At 36.5% G+C, this 22,277-nt stretch overlaps 1 protein-coding gene across 8 annotated transcripts in view; it reads right to left on the bottom strand.

The window, feature by feature from the left end:
• The window catches only part of LOC121386278 (serine-rich adhesin for platelets-like), a 174,595-nt gene that overhangs the window by 46,764 nt on the left and 105,554 nt on the right, over positions 1-22,277 (bottom strand). The window contains exon 1 of one of the 8 annotated variants that reach the window (XM_041517129.1): positions 2,816-3,309. The exons of the other annotated variants lie outside the window; for them this stretch is intronic. Coding sequence (XP_041373063.1) covers positions 2,816-2,856 — 41 coding nt within the window. The 5' untranslated portion in view covers positions 2,857-3,309. Of the gene's footprint in view, positions 1-2,815; positions 3,310-22,277 lie in introns of those variants that run through there. 8 annotated transcript variants of the gene reach the window in all.

Genomic DNA, 22,277 nt, shown 5'->3' with positions numbered 1-22,277 from the left:
AAAACCAATGGGTTATTTAAGTACTACAGAGGTCAATCTACGTGTAATCATCAAAGAAAGATTTCAAAGTGCATATCAGAATTTTGTAGAATGTTTTTAATGAAGAACTATTTCCTAAACCAGACTATATTAAGCTGCTACAGCACGTAATGACATGCCAAATGGTGGTGTGTTATCTTAAAGGAGGACAGTTATGAAGAAGACAGTTATGGAGAAGACAGTTATGGAGAAGAAGGAAATGTTTTATTTAATGACACACTCAACACATTTTATTTACAGTTATATCGCGTTAGACATATGGTTAAGGACCACACAGATATTGAGAGAGGAAACCTGCTGTCACCACTTCATGGGTTACTTGTTTCGATTAGCAGCAAGGGATCTTTTATATGCACTATCCCACAGACAGGATAGTACATACCACAGCCTTTGTTACACCAGTTGTGGTGCACTGGCTGGATTGAGAAATAGCCCAATGGGGCCACCAATGGGGATCGATCCTAAACCGACCATGCATCAAGCGAGTGCTTTACCACTGGGCTATATCCCGCCTCAGACAGTTATGAGGTAAATGTGTAAATGAAATTAATGGAAAAGTCAAGGGAAAAACAGCTATGGAAATAGAACTGTTACAGATAGGACAGTTATGGAAAGGACAATTATATATAGATAGATGACAGTTATGGAAAGGACATCTATGGGAATAGAACTGTTACAGCGAGGACAGCAATGGGGAGGATATCTAAGACAACGACAGCTATGAGGACAGTTATATAGATGACAGTTATGGAGAGGACATCTATGGGGATAGAACTGTTACAGAAAGGACAGCAATGGGGAAGACATCTAAGAAGAAGACCGCTATGTGGAGGACAGTTATCGAGAGGACCGTGATATATATGACAGTTATGGAGAGGACATCTATGGGGATAGAACAGGACAGTTAAAAGGAGGGCATCTAAGAAGACCACTATGGGAAGGACATCTGGGAAGGACATCTAAGAAGACAGCTATGGGAAGGACATTTAAGAAAACACCTATGAGAAGAACATCTAAGAAAACTGCCATGGGAAGGACATCTAAGAAAACAGCTATGGGAAGGACATCTAAGAAGACAGTATGGGAAGGACATCTACGAAGACAGCTATGGGAAGGACATCTACGAAGACAGCTATGGGAAGGACATCTACGAAGACAGCTATGGGAAGGACATCTACGAAGACAGCTATGGGAAGGACACCTAAGAAGACAGCTATGGGAAGGGCACCTAAGAAAACAGCTATGGAAAGAACATCTAAGAAGACAGCTATGGGAAGGACATCTAAGAAGACAGCTATGGGAAGGGCATCTAAGAAGACAGCTATGGGAAGGACATCTATGAAAACTGCTATGGGAAGGACATCTAAGAAGAGTTATGGGAAGGACATCTATGAAGACAGCTATGGGAAGGACATCTAAGAAGACAGCTATGGGAAGGACATCTGAGAAGACAGCTATGGGAAGGACATCTGAGAAGACTGCTATGGGAAGGACATCTGAGAAGACAGCTATGGGAAGGACATTAAGAAAACTGCTATGGGAAGGACATCTAAGAAGACAGCTATGGGAAGGACATCTGAGAAGATAGCTATGGGAAGGACATCTGAGAAGATAGCTATGGGAAGGACATCTGAGAAGATAGCTATGGGAAGGACATCTAAGAAGACAGCTATGGGAAGGACATCTAAGAAAACAGCTATGGGAAGGACATCTAAGAAAACAGCTATGGGAAGGATTCCTGGTCACAGACAGGACAGCCATGAGTTGTTTATAGACAGACATTTGCCGAGGACATCAAACAAATCTTGTGTAAAAGAACACTTTCTCCAGAAAGAAAATGGTAAAGGTCAGGGAATTGACTAGGGTTCATGAAGCTGCCATTTCACAAGCTGAACATAAACTGTAAACTAGGAGATTACTTTCTGATAGCATGGGAAACGAAGACAGATAATATCAAATGGATCTGATATCAATGATATGCGAAAGGCTGTCCAAGATAAACCCAAATGTCAAATTACAGGTGATTTTTTGCTGCTTTATTGCTGTGAATGCAGACAGCATTCACTAAGCCACATTAAAATAAGCCACAACCTGCCCCTTTCCCTCACCCAGAACATTTTTTTTTTTTTTAAATTTTTTACAAAAGATATATTTAAAATGGGTATATGTTTATATATTGAGAACAACAGAAGCCCTGAATGAGAGTATTTGTTGTTTAAATATCACAGAGAGAGAGAGAGAGAGAAAGAGAGAGAGAGAGAGATAGAGAGAGAGAGAGAGAGAGAGAGAGAGAGAGAGAGAGAGAGAGAGAGAGAGAGAGAGAGAGACATAGAGAGAGACAGAGACAGAGAAAGAAAGAGAAAGAGAGGGAGGAAAGGAGAGAGAGAGAGGAGAGAGAGAGACAGAGATATAGAAAGAAGGAAGGACAGAGAGAGAGAAAGAGATGGACAGAGATATATATATATATATATATATATAGAGAGAGAGAGAGAGAGAGAGAGAGAGAGAGAGAGAGAGAGAGAGAGAGAGAGAGAGAGAGAGAGAGAGAGAGAGAGAGAGAGAGAGAGAGAGAGAGAGAGAGAGAGATTTACATAGATATAGTTATTCTTTATTATATAAAAAGACTTACTGTCATTTGAGTTTTCCATACAAAAAAAAAACTGTCAAAGGGAATGAAGGATTCACATAATATTATAAGGGTGTGTTTGTGTGTGTGTGTGGGGGGGGGGGGGGGGGGGGGGAGAAAGACCCACAAAGCCACCACTAAAGAACTTACAAAACCGGAGCAGATGACGCTCCAAATAATCCTGAGACCATGTTAAACCGACTGTATCGTACTCCATGTAATTAAATCGACTGCATGTACCACACTGTCAAACACCATGTACCTGCTACTGACTGTGTTCACATCATTATATTCCACACACACCACTCTGCTAGTACAACACACACAACACTGACACAATTAGACTGACTGTGTCACACAGCTGGTGTATGTTCTATTCAAATAATCTATCCAGACTCCATATGAAAGTGACTGTGTATAGCACCAGACTGGAATTTCACCATGATAATCCTCACACCATTTCAAAGTGAACACACATCACGCTGGTACTGTATTCCATTCGAGTAATCCAAGCACTAAATAGCATGGGAGATGTGTATGCAGTCATTTTAATCACACTTCTGACACCAATTCAAACTAGTGTTTTGTACAATAACAATGCTTGCATGTTCCATCCAGTCTGGATATCTGGGTTGATGAACTGACATAACATAGAGGCATATACATCCAAAGACCATTCAGATAATGAACTTTAAAAAAAAAGTTTATATAATTCAATACTTTAACACCAGCATTAAATACATTGATAATACTAATAAAGTTAATGACAGACATTAAATCTATGCAAAATATGTTGATAACACTGATACAGTTAATCACCGACATTAAATCTATGCAAAATATGTTGAACACTGACACACCGACATTAAATCCAGACAGATATACTTTGATAGTTTGTTACTGACATTAAAACCAAACACTGCTAGTATATCAGCGACATTTAAAACCGACAACATCAGCTCATAAAAACATCACTATACATGTATGATAGAGATCATATCTAAGCTGTGTCCAACTTTGATCTCTTTCCAGAATCATCGTGAATATTTCAACAAATGATTTAGCCAGTCACATTTCAACTACGGGGTAACTCCATCCTTGGTATTCGCAGATAATTAATTTCCCAGCACAGGGAAGATTAACTGACTTCCTTGAAGAAAGCACACTTTCCACATGGCTATCCAGGTATTTGTAAATTCCGTAACAATTATTTATCCGTGTACTATCAAGCAATCATATTGAGTCACTTGGTAAATTACTCAAACATAATTTTTGTTTCCTCAAAGAACTTCAAACCAAGAATTTTTTTTTTTTTTTTTTTTTTAATAAATGTGAAAAAAGTAAATACTTATTTCACAGACTTCAGTTTCAAATTCGTACAGTAACAAAGAAAAATTAATTTCCTCCTGGAAACATTTTTACAAAAGTTAACATACTTCACAGCGAATTTCAAACTAAACTTGAAAAAGGTTCTTAAAAATTGAAGCAATAAGTAAATTCACAATTCACAATTTCAGAAATTCCAAATTTGTAACTGACAAAGAGTCCCAACTTCCAAACGGCAATATTTTGATAAACTTATCACCAAACACAGCTACATAATGTTATTCAAACCAAACTGAGAAGTAACTTCAAACAATGTAAGTAATTTTGATAAACTTATTACCAAAAACAGCTACGTAATGTTATTCAAACCAAACTGAAAAGTAACTTCAAACAATGTAAGTAGTTTTGATAAACTTATTACCAAACACAGCTACATAACGTTATTCAAACTAAACTGAAAAGTAACTTCAAACAATGTAAGTAATTTTGATAAACTTATTACCAAACAAAACAGCTACATAACGTTATTCAAACTAAACTGAAAAGTAACTTCAAACAATGTAAGTAATTTTGATAAACTTATCACCAAACACAGCTACGTAACGTTATTCAAACCAAACTGAGAAGTAACTTCAAGCAATGTAAGTAATTTTCCGTTTCATGATTTCAGAAATTCCAAACTTGTCACTGACAAAAGGATCTCAATTAACTTCCAAATAGTAACCTTTTGCTGAAGTTACCACAGTTCCCAAAGTTGTCCACACACAGGCATATCAGACTAAAACTGGATGGCCATGTTAAACTAATTTTCCTTTCCGAGACTGCTAGCTGTCTTCCTTCTATTGTTCAACCTTATTCCAGCAACTGAATTTCTCCCCATCTGTCAACAATATATGCTGGCAAACATTCCACTCCTCACCACACACAAAAACGATCTGACACCAATGCTTAAAAGTATTTCAAAAACACCACTATGCTGAAAATGTGTGCACACGTGTATCCATGGTAAATAATTTTCATCCTTGACCAAAACACACTGTGACTTTCATTTTTCTTCTGCACAAAATTTCATGTTCGTCTGCACAGACAAGTGAGAAAGTTGAAATGGAGAGAGAGTTCTGCAGGGGAGTAAACTGCTTTTGAGTCGTTCACAAACCTGCCTTGTTATGATGAACGGACATCTGCAGCAGCTGTTAAACGTTAGGCAGTGCGTGCTTTGTTCTGCTTTAAAGCTTTCTCCGCACACACTTGTATTTAAAGACCTCTTCATTCACTTAAACATGCAGTCAGTCAAGTCGGGGCTTTCACAAAAACTGGGTCACAATCTCGTAATTTTGTTCAGTTCCAGAACTCATTACTCAATTATGCTGGTTGTAAATAGTTTACAGATACACAGATTTAGATAGAAAACATATCTAACCTTCCATAATTACCTATTTACAAGTATGAATATGCAAGAAAAATTTATATTTATTATGCAAAACCAAAATCCAGCCTGTGCTGGTGCGGTATGCAAATTTGTTGATGATTATACATGTATTGCCCATAATTAGTCCTTATTTAGTCATTAGAATAGTATGATGTTTGTACGTGTCTTGTTTGTACATATGTTTTGCATCCAGTTCCGTATGTGGAATGTCTATATGCAATAAAGTTTTTATCTTTATCTTTTATCTTTATAGATACATAAAATAAATTGTGTTGTTAAATTACGACCACTGTCGTCAACAGGTCATGGAAACTGTTGACGTGTCCAGGAAAGCGTGCTTGCATCTTAACTGGATATACACATAAAAATCAAGTTCCAATGAAACGCATCAATACGATTTAGTGGGAGTTTTCGGTTGTTTTTCTTTTCTTTCTTTTTTTTCAAACCCACTCCAAAAGATTTCATAATGTCCCATCCAATTACTATAGATTATTTTTAAATCATTATTATTATTATTTTAAAGAATGTCTATAGTTAACATGTGAAGAATGTTTAGTTCAGTTACAATAAAGATTATATGACTGTTTTCTGTTTTTAATTTGTACATGTTCATACTGTATTGACAGTGGGTTTCTTATCTATCTCTTCTCTCTCTGTTTTTCCCTCTTCCATTTCTGTTCCCCCTCCCCCTCTCTTTCTCTCTGTCTCTCTCTCTACTTTTCTCATGACTCCCTCATCTCTATATCCATCCATCCCCCCTCCCTCTCTCTCTCTCTCTCTTTCTCCATTTCTCATAACTCTATCTCAAACTCTCTGTCTGTCTCTCCCTCTCTCCCCCCCCCTCTCTCCTCCCCCTCCAAGTGTTGGAATAATGTAGTTTTGAAATATACTGAGCCTGGGATAATTAAACTCTCCTTTCTTTCATTTTCACATACATTCAAGGCTAGTGATGACACACATTTTGTTTTACTATCATCACACAGTCATAAACACAATTACCTAGTTTCCTTCATCCTTTAGAAAGACGAAATCTATATCCAAGAGGTCAGTGAATCTCCACTGGCTAGTCTACATTCCACAGTACAAGAAATACTCCATAGAGACATCAAGTCATTTCTGTCAGTCCTGAGAAATACTCCATAGAAACATCAAGTCATTTTCGTCAGTCTCGAGAAATACTCCACAGAAACATCAAGTCATTTCTGTCAGTCCCGAGAAATACTTCACAGAAACATCAAGTCATTTTTGTCAGTCTCGAGAAATACTCCACAGAAACATTAAGTCATTTCTGTCAGTCCTGAGAAATACTCCACAGAAACATCAAGTAATTTTTGTCAGTCCTGAGACTTGCAAAACCAATGTAACAGGTTTGCTAGCAGAATTATCCAGTTAACACACACACATATATATAACCTTCAGAGATCGTACCTGGGATAGATATGCCCGAAACCTTTGTGGTATATGGACATGTACAAGAAGTTTATTTAGGTTTAACGACACTACTAGAGCACACTGATTTATTAATCATCAGCTATTGGATGTCAAACATTTGGTAATTTTTATATATATAGTCTTAAGAGAGGAAACCTACTGCATTTCTTTTACCATTAGTAGCAAGGGATCTTTTATATGCACCATCTCACAGACAGGATAGCACATACCACAGCCTTTGATATATCAGTCATGGTGCACTGGCTGGAATAAGATATAGCCCAATGGGCCCACTGACAGGAATCGATCCCAGACCGACCACGCATCAAGGGAGCGCTGTATCACTAGGCTAGGTCCCGCCCTGACATGTACAAGAATTCTCACTCACTCTAATCTGCTCAATGCTATTAACATTTGGTGCAATGAATTGAGATGGGAAAACACCCATTACAAGTCACTCACTGTTGTCAGTAAAACTAGCAAAAACATTAACACCTATGCCTGTAGGTTTACTGATAGATTTATCCAAATAACAAACACATAAAGTCCAGGAAAAACAGCCCTTCTAATCTGCCCATTACCATTTAACAGTGTCTAAATGTGAAATGTAAAACACGGTTTTAAATGTAAAATCAGAACAGGTGACATGGCTGTCAGTGTTTGACTTCTGTTACTGTGAAAGCTGAAGCCATTAGGACTAAACCATTAGGAATTTGTCATCAACAACACAGGTCCTCTTTCTAAACAATAACTCAAGACAGGCCAACCAGTTTAAGGCGTGTTCACATGGTGTGACTTGTCATAACAATCTGTAGCTGATAAACAAAAGGAATGTCTGTTTCAATGACAGGCAGACAGGTCAGTATAGTGCAGCCTTGCAAACAAAAGACCTGAAAACTGTTGTGTTGTGATGGTTGTAATAAAACTAATATCTTGCAAGTCTAAAGACTATGGAAGTCAGACATTATATATAACAGTACATGATAAAGTGGTGGGATGTAGCCCAGTTGTAAAGCAATCGCCTGATGTGCAGTTGATCTGGGTTTGATCCGTCGGTGGGCCCAGTGGGCAATTTCTTGTTACAGACAGTGCACCACGACTGGTATATCAAAGGCCGTGGTATGTGCTATCTTGTCCATGGGATGGTGCATAAACGCAAGACTGACAGACAGATGGATAGATGGAAACCAAAAAAACCCTCTCTTGCTGGATTGGTAATAAAATATTTAATTTCTGCAAAGGTTTAAATGCCTTTTAAATTTATAGCCTATCAATATTTTTTCATCATGAAGTTATATATAAATCTTGTGTTGGGATCAAAACTGGCTGAAATTCAGTCTGGTAAGCTACGAATTCTGGCAAACTAATGTGTGAATATAAACGTAAAAAAATTGCCGGTCCAACGGGATGACAAGGACCCTTGCTTGTGTTGCAACAAATCACATTGTGTGACCCGTACCTTTAGGAAAACATGGCAAATGATGAAACAAATCACACACTATGTCCCATGCCTTTAGGAAAAAGTTGCAAACAATGAAACAAATTGCACTGTATGACCTGTACCTTTAGGAAAACATGGTAAAACGATGAAACAAATCACACTGTATGTCCTGTACCTTTAGGAAAACATGGCAAATGATGAAACAAATCATACTGTATGATCCGTACCTTTAGGAAAACATTGCACCCAATGAAACAAATCACACTGTATGACCCATACCTTTAGGAAAACATAGGATGAAACAAATCATACTGTATGTCCCGTACCTTTAGGATAACATTGCAAACGATGAAACAAATCACACTGTATGACCCGTACCTTTAGGATAACATGGTCGTACCTTTAGGAAAACATGGTCGTACCTTTAGGAAAACATTGCAAATGATGAAATAAATCATACTGTATGATCCATACCTTTAGGAAAACATCGCACCTGATGAAACAAATCACACTGTATGACCCTACCTTTAGGAAAGCATGGCCACCGATGACATCACAAGTTGTGATTAACTGGGTGTCTAGAATGAGTTCTCTCCATTGTAGAACCCAGGCTCTTGGTTGTATGCCATGGCTATTGGTCGAGGGTCTAGTGGTGTTACACATCTAATGATGATGAGTCCATTCAAAGACAGGATGTTGTATAACACAGTGTATAATAACCTCGTATAACACGTAATACCTGACCAGGCTTGGCCATCATGTATCTGATACTTTTAATACTGTACATTCATCAACCTCGTATAACACACAATATTTGGCCAGCCTTGGCCTACTTGTATCTGTTTCTCTAATCACTGAATGAATGAAGTTTGTTTTGTTTAACGACACCACTGGAGCACATTGATTAAGTAATCATCGGCTATTGCATGTCAAACATTTGGTAATTCTGACATGTAGTCATCAGAAGAAACCCATTTTTCCATATGTAGCAAGGGGTCTTTTATATGCACCATCTCACATACAGGATAGCACATACCATGGCCTTTGATATACCAGTCGTGGTGCACTGGCTGGAACTAGAAATAGCCCAATGGGCCCACTGATGGGGATCGATCCCACACACGACCGTGCATCAAGCGAGCACTTTACTACTAGGCTATGTCCTGCCATCATGTAGCCGATACATTTAATAACCTACATTCAACAACTTTGTATAAGATGTGATAGCCGGCCAGGTACAGACTACATGTACCTGTTTGTCTAATCACTGATACACTTTAATACATTCAGCTCTTGAGTTCAAAAGATTGACATTGTAGGCATCAAACACACTGATACACTTTAATACATTCAGCTCTTGAGTTCAAAAGATTGACATTGTAGGCATCAAACACACTGATACACTTTAATACATTCAGCTCTTGAGTTCAAAAGATTGACATAGTAGGCATCAAACACACTGATACACTTTAATACATTCAGCTCTTGAGTTTCAAAGATTGACATTGACATCAAACACACTGTATACATTCAGCTCTTGAGTTCATGACATAGTAATCAAACACACTGATACACTTTAATACATTCAGCTCTTGAGTTCAAAAGATTGACATGGTAGGCATCAAACACACTGATACACTTTAATACATTCAGCTCTTGAGTTCAAAAGATTGACATCGTAGGCATCAAACACACTGATACACTTTAATACATTCAGCTCTTGAGTTCAAAAGATTGACATCGTAGGCATCAAACACACTGATACACTTTAATACTGATTACACGTTCAAACACACTGATACACTTTAATACATTCAGCTCTTGAGTTCAAAAGATTGACAGGCATACACTGTAGGCATCAAAACCGGGTAGTTAATTGTGATAGAGAGACACTGCTCTCCCCCCCCCCCCCCCCCCCGCCCCCAGTTGCTGGCATCCTCCATCACCAAAGACTGGATGAATAAATCATCATAATGGATTGTTATATTTATCAATATATTTTGATTTGTAGCAGACCATTTTTAACCACGATATGTGTATGTGTGTATGTCTGTGTGTGTGTTGTCTGTGTGTGTGTGCGCGCGTGTGTTTCTGTGTGAGTATGTGTGCACGTATGTGTGTGTATGTGTGTGTGTGTGTGTGTATGTGTGTGTGTGCACACGCGTGCATGCATGTGCGTGTGTATTGGCTTTCTTCCCCAGAGTATGTCAAGACAAGAAATTAGCAGGCTGCAAATTTAGAACGATTCCGTTCTTCCATAAATCCCGGATTTTGGGTCAGATGCGTACGATTATTAGACAGAATCCATAAATATCCATATTAAATCATGTTTTTTATTTTAGCAGAATCCTAAAAAAATATCCCCAAATTCAATGCCTGAATAGGATAATGTAATATCTGTGTATTTCACCTCACTATAATCCATATCATTCATTGTGAATGTGTTACAAGCAGGAACCATAGGCTTCCTGGCATGGCGGTCATGGTAACTCTCTCTCGTGGTAACCTGATCTGGCGGAGGTATGATTCAATCTCCCCCAATTGAGAGCTAATTCTAGTAGAGTACAGACAAGAACTTGTAATGGTAATATCCCAGTGAGGCAATCGAGAGAATGTAACGAGCAGACGCAGTTAACAAGCCAAACCTCCTGACTGCAGGAAACACAGATAATGAGAGTTTTAAACAAGCACAGATTAAAACGAAATTTATCAGTAAATATTCTGTAAAGTTTAATTAAGAAACAAAAATAAACAATAAGATAAATAAATAAATTTGTTGATGTGCAAGTCTCCCCCCACCCACCCCGACTGCAGAAAACACATCCTGAGAGTTTTAAACAAGCAGATTTAAAGCAAATTATAAGTAAATATTCTTTCAATTAAAACATAAAAAATAAACAACAAGGTAAATAAATAAATTTGTTGATGTGCATGTCTCCCCTCCCCATAACTGCAGAAAACATATCATGAGTTTTAAACAAGCACAGATTTAACGGAATTTATCAGTAAATATTCTATAATTTTAATTAAGACACAAAAATAAACAAATGTTTTTTTTAAAATTTGGCTTAAGTTAAAGTTTGTTTTTGTTTAACGAATGAATGTTTAACGACACCCAGCACGAAAAAATGTGTCAAACATGATAATTTTAACATATAGACAGCGAAAAAAAAAAAATTCATTAGTAATAAGGGATCTTTTATATGAACCATCCCGCAGACAGGATAGCACATATCACAGCCTTTGATATACCAGTTATGGTGCACTGGCTGGAATGAGAAATAGCCCAAAGGGTCCAGACTGACCACGCATCAGGAGAGCGCTTTACCACTGGGCTACGTCCCACCCCTAATTTGGCCTATGATGTAAGTGTTGACAGAATTCCATTTCATGTGAAAATATCAAATACAAAAATGTTTTGGTTCATATCTGGAAGACTTCTAAATGTTTTTTCTTTCAAATTAGGGTCGGGACGCAGCCCAGTGGTAAAGCGTTCGATTGATGCATGGTCGGTTTAGGATCAATCCTCGTTGGTGGCCCAATTGGCCTATTTTTCGTTCCAGCCAGTGCTCCACAACTGGTGTAACAAAGGCCGTGGTATGTACTGTCCTGTCTGTGGGACGGTGCATATAAAAGATCCCTTGCTGCTAATTGAAAAGAGTAGCCCATGAAATGGCAACAGCGGGTTTCCTCTCTCTATATCTGTATGTTCCTTAACCATATGTCTGACGCCATATAACCATAAAAAAATGTGTTGAGTGTGTCGTTAAATAAAACATTTCCTTCCTTCCTTCTTTTAAATTAATTAATTGCAATATTTTATTAACAAAACACTCACAGTCACTGACAGAACTGCCATCCAAAGAAATATTACCATTCAAGCTTAATCAGGCACACACCCTTGGGGCACAATGTTGTTTTGAAGCACCTCATTACGTAACTATGAAAAAACTTAGAAAAATTAACTAAGCACAACCAGTGTAAATTTGACACGGTTAAATAAATATTCATGTGTAAGGTGTTGAAGATCAAAGTAATATTTTCTGAACCGAATTAAAGTAATTTTTCAGATGATCTACTTACATCCAATTAAGGTTTAAGCATGGTTTCCTGGGCACACACCTCATTTAACATATGATTAAATGAATATTCATGTTTAGGGAGTGGAAAATCAAAGTAATAGGTTTTTTTGAACAGAATTAAAATAATTTTTCAGATGATCTGCTTATATCCAATTAAGGATTAAGAACGCTATCCTGGGCACACACCTCAACAATCTGGGCTGTCTGTTCAGGACAAGGAGTTGGTACATGGTTAGTTGTTAATATTGCCAGTAACGGAGAATTCAGGATAGTGGTCTTACACAATTACCATTAAAGTGACGGACCCTAGTTTTTAAATACTACAGCAAATTGTTCACAAATAGACCTGTTTTTCATAACTGCATGAAATCAGACATTGCTTTGATTTTATTGTTTAGATTATCCATTTCTGTACATCAAAAGTGTTTTTGGTCATCATGATGTTTTTAATATCACAAAATGCATTTTGCATATTTTAAAAAACGCATTTGCGTCTAAGAACTAATGGTTATGAAGTCGAGTTCTAGTCTATTTTTAAGGATAATTCACTGTTTCAACCTCACAGACTCTTGCTTCACTCTGTTGTAATTTTATCCAAATGTATTACAGGTTTGTAGATTAAACTAAACTTAGCGTCCATTTGTTACGGGTTGAAACTTGGGTCTGTGACTTCATAAAAACTGGTTCTGGGTGGGAGCCGGTATCAGGATGTGAACCCAGTACCTACCAGCCTTACTACATGACTGAGGCCACACATCTTAGACAATCTCTTTACACCACTGAACTACACGTCCTTCACCCCACCCCACCCCAGTGTAAAGAAACTGCAGGTAGATCTTGTTTATAATGTGCCAGTATCAGCAGACGTCAAAACTTTGAGTACTGAAAAGGTTTCCACTTGAACCTTGTTGAAAAAGACAACAAACTGATTGGGACCAGTGGAATTCCTCTCACACACTGGTGGGAACACTTCAAAGAACCAGTGCAGCCACCAGCCTCAATTACAAAGACAAGGCATGATAATTGGCTTCATTTCTTTCTGGATTTTTTTACAAGTATGGAATAAATTTGTTAAAGGAATGATTGGCACCCATTTGTTTATAAAGTTTTAAACACTTTACAGATAATATTTATGAAAATCAATACAAAAAGAATTTTAAAACAAGCATTCTGAGAGTACTGCTAAAGCGATGCATGTCACATACCAAGTCCTGGGTTTTTTTTTTTAAATCTCCTAAATTCAAGGGCCATAACTCTGTGAATAATGGGTAAATCCCCATAAAAGTTATACTTGATCTGTAACAGTACATGATAAAGCTATATACAGTGAAACCTCTCAAAACCAAAGCCTCTGTAAACTGGAGTTCCCCCAAAACCGGACATTTTTAAAGGTCCTTTTTGAAAAATTAGTACAGAAATTAACCTCTCTAAACCAGATACCTCTTAAAACTGGACATTTTACTCAGTCCCGAGGGTGTCTGGTTTAGTGGCGTTTCACTGTACAAAACTTTAGCTCAATATCTTGGGTCATTGCTAAAAAAAAAAAAAAGAGTCCGGAAGACAATTTTTCGTATCTCTTAATTTCAAGGGCCATAACTCTGTCAAAAATGGTTAAATCGCCATGAAAGTCAACTTGATCTGTAACAATACATGATAAAGTTATACACAAAATTTCAGCTTAATATCACAAGGCATTGTGAACAAAAAACATCCAAGAAAACTGCATGTGGGACAGACGAATGGATGGACAGACATGACAAACAGAGAGACAGAAGGATGGGATGAAACCTATAGTCTCCTCCAGTTGGACTGGTAGACAGACACACAGACAGATAACAGACAGACAGACTTACAGACAGACAGACGGACAGATGGACAGAAGGATGGAGATGAAACCTTTAGTCTCTTCTAGTTGAACTGGTAGGGGACTAATAAATAGTTTTAATAGTTTCGCTTTTCCTACCATGTAAAACTATATTGGAATAAATTTGAAAACTGCATTTACTGATAAGACTTCGTAAACAATGTATTGTTAAAATCTATTGGAATTTCATTGATTTCAGTCATAACAGATTTTCAATAATACAATCAGTATTTCTATAAACTTAGAAAGACTTTAAATTATTAAGACTGATTGTGTTTTCCAGCACAGCAAATTTTCCCTTTAAGACCCAATTAATACACCGTATACATCTTGACCAATCAGCCATGAAAATAAATCCAAATTCCATCAGATTTTACATACAATTAGATAATAGGAATATGTATGTAGCTAACACTGTCCACCATGACAATTGATTATAGAATTCACAATTAATCATTAAAAAAAGTTTGTTTTGTGTGACGACACCACAAGGAAGGAAGGAAGGAAGGAAATGTTTTATTTAACGACGCACTCAACACATTTTATTTACAATTATATGACGTCGGACATATGGTTAAGGATGGAAATGTTTTATTTAACGACGCACTCAACACATTATATTTACAGTTATATAGCAACAGACATATGGTTAAGGACCACACAGATATTGAAAGAAAAAACCCGCTGTCGCCACTTCATGAGTTACTCTTTTCGATTAGCAACAAGGGATCTTTTATATGCATCATCCCACAGATAGGGTAGCACATACCATGACCTTTGATATACCAGCCGTGGTGCACCGGCTGGAATGAGAAATAGTCCAATGGGACACCACAAGAGCACATTGATTTATTAATCATTAGCTATTGGCTGTTAAACAATTAGTAATTTTGACATTATTACAGTCTTAGAATGGAAACCTGCTACATTTTTTTTAGTATCAAGGGATCTTTTATATGCACCATCCCATAGACAGGATAGCACATACCACAACCGTTGATATAGCAGTCATGGTGCACTGTATGGAATGAGAAATAACCCAATGGATCCACCGATGGAGATTGATTCCAAATCGACCGTGTATCATGCAGACACTTTACCACTGGGTTACGCCCCACCCCCTTAATCATAACAATGCTACAACCCAACTTTTATCATAATTGATCAAAGAAACACAATTAAAACAATGATTGTAACTTTTTAAAAAGTTAATTAACACTCATTTAATCCCAGTAATAAAAAAACCCCTCAAAGAATTATATTAAAACTATCTGGAACAACATTAAAACAATGACTTGTCACTTTCAAAAATTTAATGAACACTTATTTATTCCTAGTAATCAAGACCACTCAAATATATATCTGTACATTTTTAGCATATATATTATTCAAGTTATACAACATTAAATTATGATTTAAATTTAAAAAATACAACATATATAAAACAATACCTTTTAAGTGTTGAAAACTAGAGAAATGAGGCGTAATTTCACACATGGCCAAACTTGGTCATAGACAGGAAACTGCCACTGTAAACAAAAGCTTAGCACCACTGATCAAACACATGCACAGCCACCTCATAATGACTTTATTACACACACCACACTACAAGTTGTAAGGGAAGAAACAGGAAATGTGCAAACTAGATGAGAAGTATCACTTCCATTGTGTGTAGAACCAGCATCCACCACGTACTGGCTTTGTACACTAATCCTTACTGTATATTAACTGGTACAATTAAATACAGATACAAGCTTTGTAGCCTAAAATTCTTTTTGTATATTGCCTGGTACAATTAAATACACATACTGGCTTTGTAAACCTATAATTCTTTTTGTATATTGACTGGTACAATTAAATACACATACTGGCTTTGTAGCCCATAATTCTTTTTGTATATTGCCTGGTACAATTAAATACACATACTGGCTTTGTAGTCTAAAATTCTTTTTGTATACTGACTGGTACAATTAAATACACATACTGGCTTTGTAAACCTATTATTATTTTTGTATATTGCCTGATACAATTAAATACACATACTGGCTTTGTAGTCTAAAATTCTTTTTGTATACTGACTGGTACAATTAAATACACATACTGGCTTTGTAAACCTATTATTATTTTTGTATATTGCCTGGTACAATTAAATACACATACTGGCTTTGTAGTCTAAAATTATTTTTGTATACTGACTGGTACAATTAAATACACATACTGGCTTTGTAAACCTATTATTATTTTTGTATATTGACTGGTACAATTAAATACACATACTGGCTTTGTAGCCCATAATACGTTTTGTATATTGACTGATACAATTAAATACACATACTGGCTTTGTAGCCTAGAATTCTTTTTGTATATTGACTGATACAATTAAATACACATACAAGCTTTGTAGCCTATAATCCTTACTGTATAAAGGATCTGTATAAGGGACTGATAAAAAACCAAACATTCTTAGAGTACTGCTAAAGCAATACATGTCCCTTTCTGGGCACGAAACCTTTTCTCATAAGTTCAAGGGCCATAACTCTGTGAAAAATAGGTAAATCATCATGAAAGTTAACTTGACCTGTAACAGTACATGCAATATATTTTAAGGTATTATGAAAATAAAAGTCCGGAAAACAAAATTTTCATATCTCCCATGTTCAAGGGCCATAACTCTGTCAAAAATGGGTAAATCACCATAAAAGTCCGACTTGATCTGTAACAGTACATGATAAAGTTATGCACACAATTTCAGTTCAGTATCTCAAGGCATTGTGAAAGTAAAGACCAGAAAAGAAATGTTCATATATCCCATTTTCAAGAGTCATAAATTTGTCAAAAATTGTTAAATTGACATAGAAGTCAAATTTGACCTGTAACAGTACATACACAAAATTTTAGCTCAATATCTCAAGGCACTGTGTAAAAAAAATATTCTGAAAACTATATGGGGACAGACGGACGGACAGACAGACGGACCGATGAGCAGAAAGACAGAAGGACAGAGATGAAACCTATAATTCCTCCAGTTGGATAGACAGGGAACTAATATTGCCCATCCTACTATTTACAGGAACATGCATGTACTTTTACGGGTCAACTGTAATGCCACACTTTATTGAGAGTTCACAGAAAAAACTCCACAATAAAGTCTAAATTATCAGCAAGAGATCTTCTAAGTACATGAACTTTCCTCACTTTGTTGGTAAAACCTATTTTGCTCAGTAGGTTAAGATATTCTACAGGAAGTGGTGGGGAGGTAATGGAGAAGCGAGAATCCAATTTGTGTAGGATACAAGCCGAGCCAGCCATACGAGGAATCTGGTGCTGAACAAACAATAGTCAGAAATGATTTCCTAAACACATCTCAAGACTTGTAATTTCTGGTAATACTGTGTATTGATCGATGGTCAATGCCCTGAGTTGGAACTGCTGGCTAGGTTATACCAAGAAGAAAAAACTGCCTTCAGTTGTCTACATGACACTGTGTTTAGTCAATACCAGAGTTCGGCCTGCTAGCTGGGTTATACCAAGAAGAAAAAACTGCCTTTAGTCAGTCTACATGACACTGTGTTTAGTCAATACCAGAGTTTGGCCTGCTAGCTGGGTTATACCAAGAAGAAAAAACTGCCTTTAGTCAGTCTACATGACACTGTGTTTAGTCAATACCAGAGTTTGGCCTGCTAGCTGGGTTATACCAAGAAGAAAAAACTGCCTTTAGTCAGTCTACATGACACTGTGTTTAGTCAATACCAGAGTTTGGCCTGCTAGCTAGGTAACACCATTAAGAAAAAACTACTTTCAACTGTCTACATGGCACGGTGTTTAGTCAATACCAGAGTTCGGCCTGCTAGCTGGGTTATACCAAGAAGAAAAAACTGCCTTTAGTCAGTCTACATGACACTGTGTTTAGTCAATACCACAGTTTGGCCTGCTAGCTAGGTAACACCATTAAGAAAAAACTACTTTCAACTGTCTACATGGCACGGTGTTTAAGTCAGTCATTCTTACTCAGGATGGAAAGGAAAGGAATGGGGTTTTTTAATGACAAAACTACAGCTATTTGGTGTCTAGTAGGGCATTCACAAGTCCAAAATATTGGACTACGGAAGGTCAAACTCAACTCGGACGCGAGTACCCGACACTTACACTAGATGATAATGATGCCAAATCATGTCATTGTATTGCATTCCACACATTCGATTTTTGTTTTCCCTCCACGTCTCATAGCCCTATAATGTAACTTGTGGCAAGCATATGGCAAAATGACATAAAAATATATAATTAAATCAGAGTGCTTTTCCTGGTACTCGAGTCCTGTGAACAGATTTCAGTCTTGCTAGACTCGACCCGTACCCTGAGTACTTGCGGAGACCAAAGTGTCCAACATTGCTGACATAAACAGCAGTAGTGGCTGTCTAACTGCCTGCACCACAAGACAAAAGAAGGAAAGGAAATATTTTATTTGACAACGCACTCAACACATTTTATTTATGGCTATATGGCGCAAGACATATGGTTAAGGACCACACATATATTGAGAGAGGAAACCCGCTGTCGTCACTTCATGGACTACTCTTTCCGATTAGAAGCAAGGGATCTTTTATATGCACCATCCCACAGACAGGATAGTACATACCACAGCCTCTGTTACACCAGATGTGGAGCACTGGCTGGAACGCGAAATAGCCCAATGGGCCCACCGATGGGGATCGATCCTAGATCGATGGCCAATCAGGCGAGTGCTATACCACTAAGCTACGTCCCGCCCACACCACATGATCAATTAACAAATGAAATGGCACTTTCCCATCTAAGGATGTGTGTTACATATGTTTTTCTGGTATGGCTTTCCAGCACATTTCTACCAGATGATTTGACTAGTGTTTTTTTAATTATCCAGGTGATTATACCTGCAGCTTCCATTTAGCAATCAGTGTTGAATACTTGCATCCTGTTATGCACCATTAATGTTAAGAGAGACCCCCCTGTTGCTAAATTGCAGAAAGTCATGAACTGAGACTGGCTTTCTGTTCTACTGTAAAGTTTTAGTTTTGCTTTTCTCTTCTATAGTAAAGTTTAAGTATTGATTTTCTCTCTTATAGTAAAACTTAAGTATTGTTTTTCTCTTCTAAAGTAAAGTTTTAGTATTGTTTTTCTCTACTATAGTAAAATTTAAATATTGATTTTCTCTTCTACAGTAAAGTTTTAGTAATGCTTTTCTCTCCTATAGTAAAGTTTTAGTATTGATTTTCTCTTCTACAGTAAAGTTTAAGCATTGCTTTTCTCTTCTATAGTAAAGTTTTAGTATTGTTTTTCTCTCCTACAGTAAAGTTTAAGTATTGCTTTTCTCTTATATAGTGAAGTTTGAGTATTGTTTTTCTCTCCTATAGTAAAGTTTAAGTATTGCTTTTCTCTTCTATAGTGAAGTTTTAGTATTGTTTTTCTCTCCTATAGTAAAGTTTAAGTATTATTTTCTCTTCTATAGTGAAGTTTTAGTATTGTTTTTCTCTTCTATAGTAAAATTTAAGTATTGCTTTTTTCTTCTATAGTAAAGTTTTAGTAATGCTTTTCTCTCCTACAGTAAAGTTTTAGTATTGCTTTTCTCTTCTACAGTAAAGTTCAAGCATTGCTTTTCTCTTCTATAGTAAAGTTTTAGTATTGCTTTTCTCTTCTACAGTAAAGTTCAAGCATTGCTTTTCTCTACTACAGTAAAGTTTAAGTATTGCTTTTCTCTTCTATAGTGAAGTTTTAGTATTGTTTTTCTCTCCTATAGTAAAGTTTAAGTATTGCTTTTCTCTTCTATAGTGAAGTTTTAGTATTGTTTTTCTCTCCTATAGTAAAGTTTAAGTATTATTTTCTCTTCTATAGTGAAGTTTTAGTATTGTTTTTCTCTTCTATAGTAAAATTTAAGTATTGCTTTTTTCTTCTATAGTAAAGTTTTAGTATTGTTTTTCTCTCCTATAGTAAAGTTTAAGTATTGCTTTTCTCTTCTATAGTAAAGTTTTAGTATTGTTTTTCTCTCCTATAGTAAAATTTAAGTATTGCTTTTCTCTCATATAGTAAAGTTTAAGTGTTGCTTTTCTCTCCTACAGTAAAATTTTAGTATCGCTTTTCTCTCTTTTTGGGACGTTTTGAAACTGACAACATATTTTTTAATTTCCAGAACATTTCGAGGACAAAGTGCAAAATTCATTATTTTCCAGGAATTACAAATAGGTGGAAAACAGTTTCCCAAAATTCAAGGAATGTAAGGACACATACGAATCCTGTTCATACCATATAGTAATCTAGCATGAGGGAATCGATTTTGCCTACCATAATAAGCTCTGCGATTTCCAACCATTAACTTGTCTTCAGAGAAGATTAAAAAAAATTTATTACATGTGTATGCCATAGTTTTATTGCTTTTTGGCAAGCACATTTTTCTTTGATCCCTTGCTGAACTGATACAAGCCACTTGTGTGGCAGCAGAAATGGATTTCATTTTGGTTTTCTTAGCCAAGTGTCAAATTAACCATATATTCATTACAAAATAATTAAATTTCCAGTACATTCATTACAATTTAATTGGTCATTTCTCAATGAACATAAAAATAATGTTGTCAGGGAATGTCATATCTGATGACGTCATTTTATATCGATATTTCGACTTATTGAGCATTATTGTTTAGAAAAAAATATAAAAATAAATAAAACATGAACTTTTAGTCATATTATATGTAGGTATGTTTCAAATTTAATTATAAATATTGTCTGTTATTTCTTTTACATTCATTTGGGTATGAATTTTTAAATAAAAAGCTGATTCACAGTTTACGGATGATTTGTTATGTTCATAACCCGACGAATGTAAAAGAAATAACAGACGATCTTTAAATAGCTGTATTTTAAAATGTGCTGAGGTTTTGTTAAACATTCCTTTCCTCTCTTAGAGATGCACATCTTCCTGTCTTGCAACCTGTGTAACTTACTGTAAGACAGCAATCAGACCGGTCTCTTCATTAGTAACGAGCAGTCACTAACTGATCACAAACCACTTGTAGGCCACACTACGCTTTCATTTCAAACATTTCAAAGAGGTAAGAATTAATGAACCATGATGTCCCTTATGGCTAGCTAACTGTGTAGGTTTAATTAACAAGTTGGGTTCACTCAGTACAGCTAGGTGTCTAGAATATAGTTAAATGAATATTTAAGTCTGGTGTTATCAGGCCTGTTAGAACAGTGGGTAAAACCCCAAACTTGTACTTGCTTTGTCCTATGTTATGTATATAAACCGGCCTCGGTGGCGTAGTGGTTAAGCCATCGGACTACAGGCTGGTAGGTACAGGTTCGCAGCTGGGTACCGGCTCCAACCCAGAGCGAGTTCTTAAGGGCTCAATAGGTAAGTGTAAGGCCACTAAACCCTCTTCTCTCTCACTAACTACTAACCAACTAACAACTAACCTACTGTCCTGGACAGACAGCCCAGATAGCTGAGGTGTGTGCCCAGGACAGCGTGCTTGAACCTTAATTGGATATAAGCACGAAAATAAGTTGAAATGAATGAATGAATGAATGTATATAAAAAATAAATAAATTTAAAACAATAATTGTTCCAATAACAGAATTATGAAAAAAGAAAAACCCAGAAGGAATTTCCATTACATACTAAATGGTTTTAAAAAATCTTCCTATAGCACAATATGGACTTCCTTTGATATGATACACACAAAGTGATAGTTGAAGGAATGTAATAAAAACAAAACAAGTACAGTGTAACTCCTCTAAACCGGACACCCTCAATGCCCAGTAAAACATCCGGTTTAAACAGGTATCTGAATTAGAGAGGTTCTCTTCTGTACAGATGTTTAAAAGAGGGCCACAAAAAAATTCCGTTTTTGAGGGATTTCCGGTTTACAGAGGGTCCGGTTTTGAGAGGTTTCACTGTAATAAGTACCCCTACTAGGTATACCGTTAAGTTACGGACTTGAAATCTTTTGAAATCGGACACTGCATGTCATGTACTCAGACAAATTTTAAACAGCAGTTCTCTTCCT

This window comes from Gigantopelta aegis, chromosome 12, assembly GCF_016097555.1.
Source record: "Gigantopelta aegis isolate Gae_Host chromosome 12, Gae_host_genome, whole genome shotgun sequence".
Taxonomy (NCBI): Eukaryota; Metazoa; Mollusca; class Gastropoda; order Neomphalida; family Peltospiridae; genus Gigantopelta; species Gigantopelta aegis.
The sequence above is the reverse complement of the archived record's forward strand: the minus strand, read 5'-3'. Positions and strand labels throughout refer to the sequence as shown.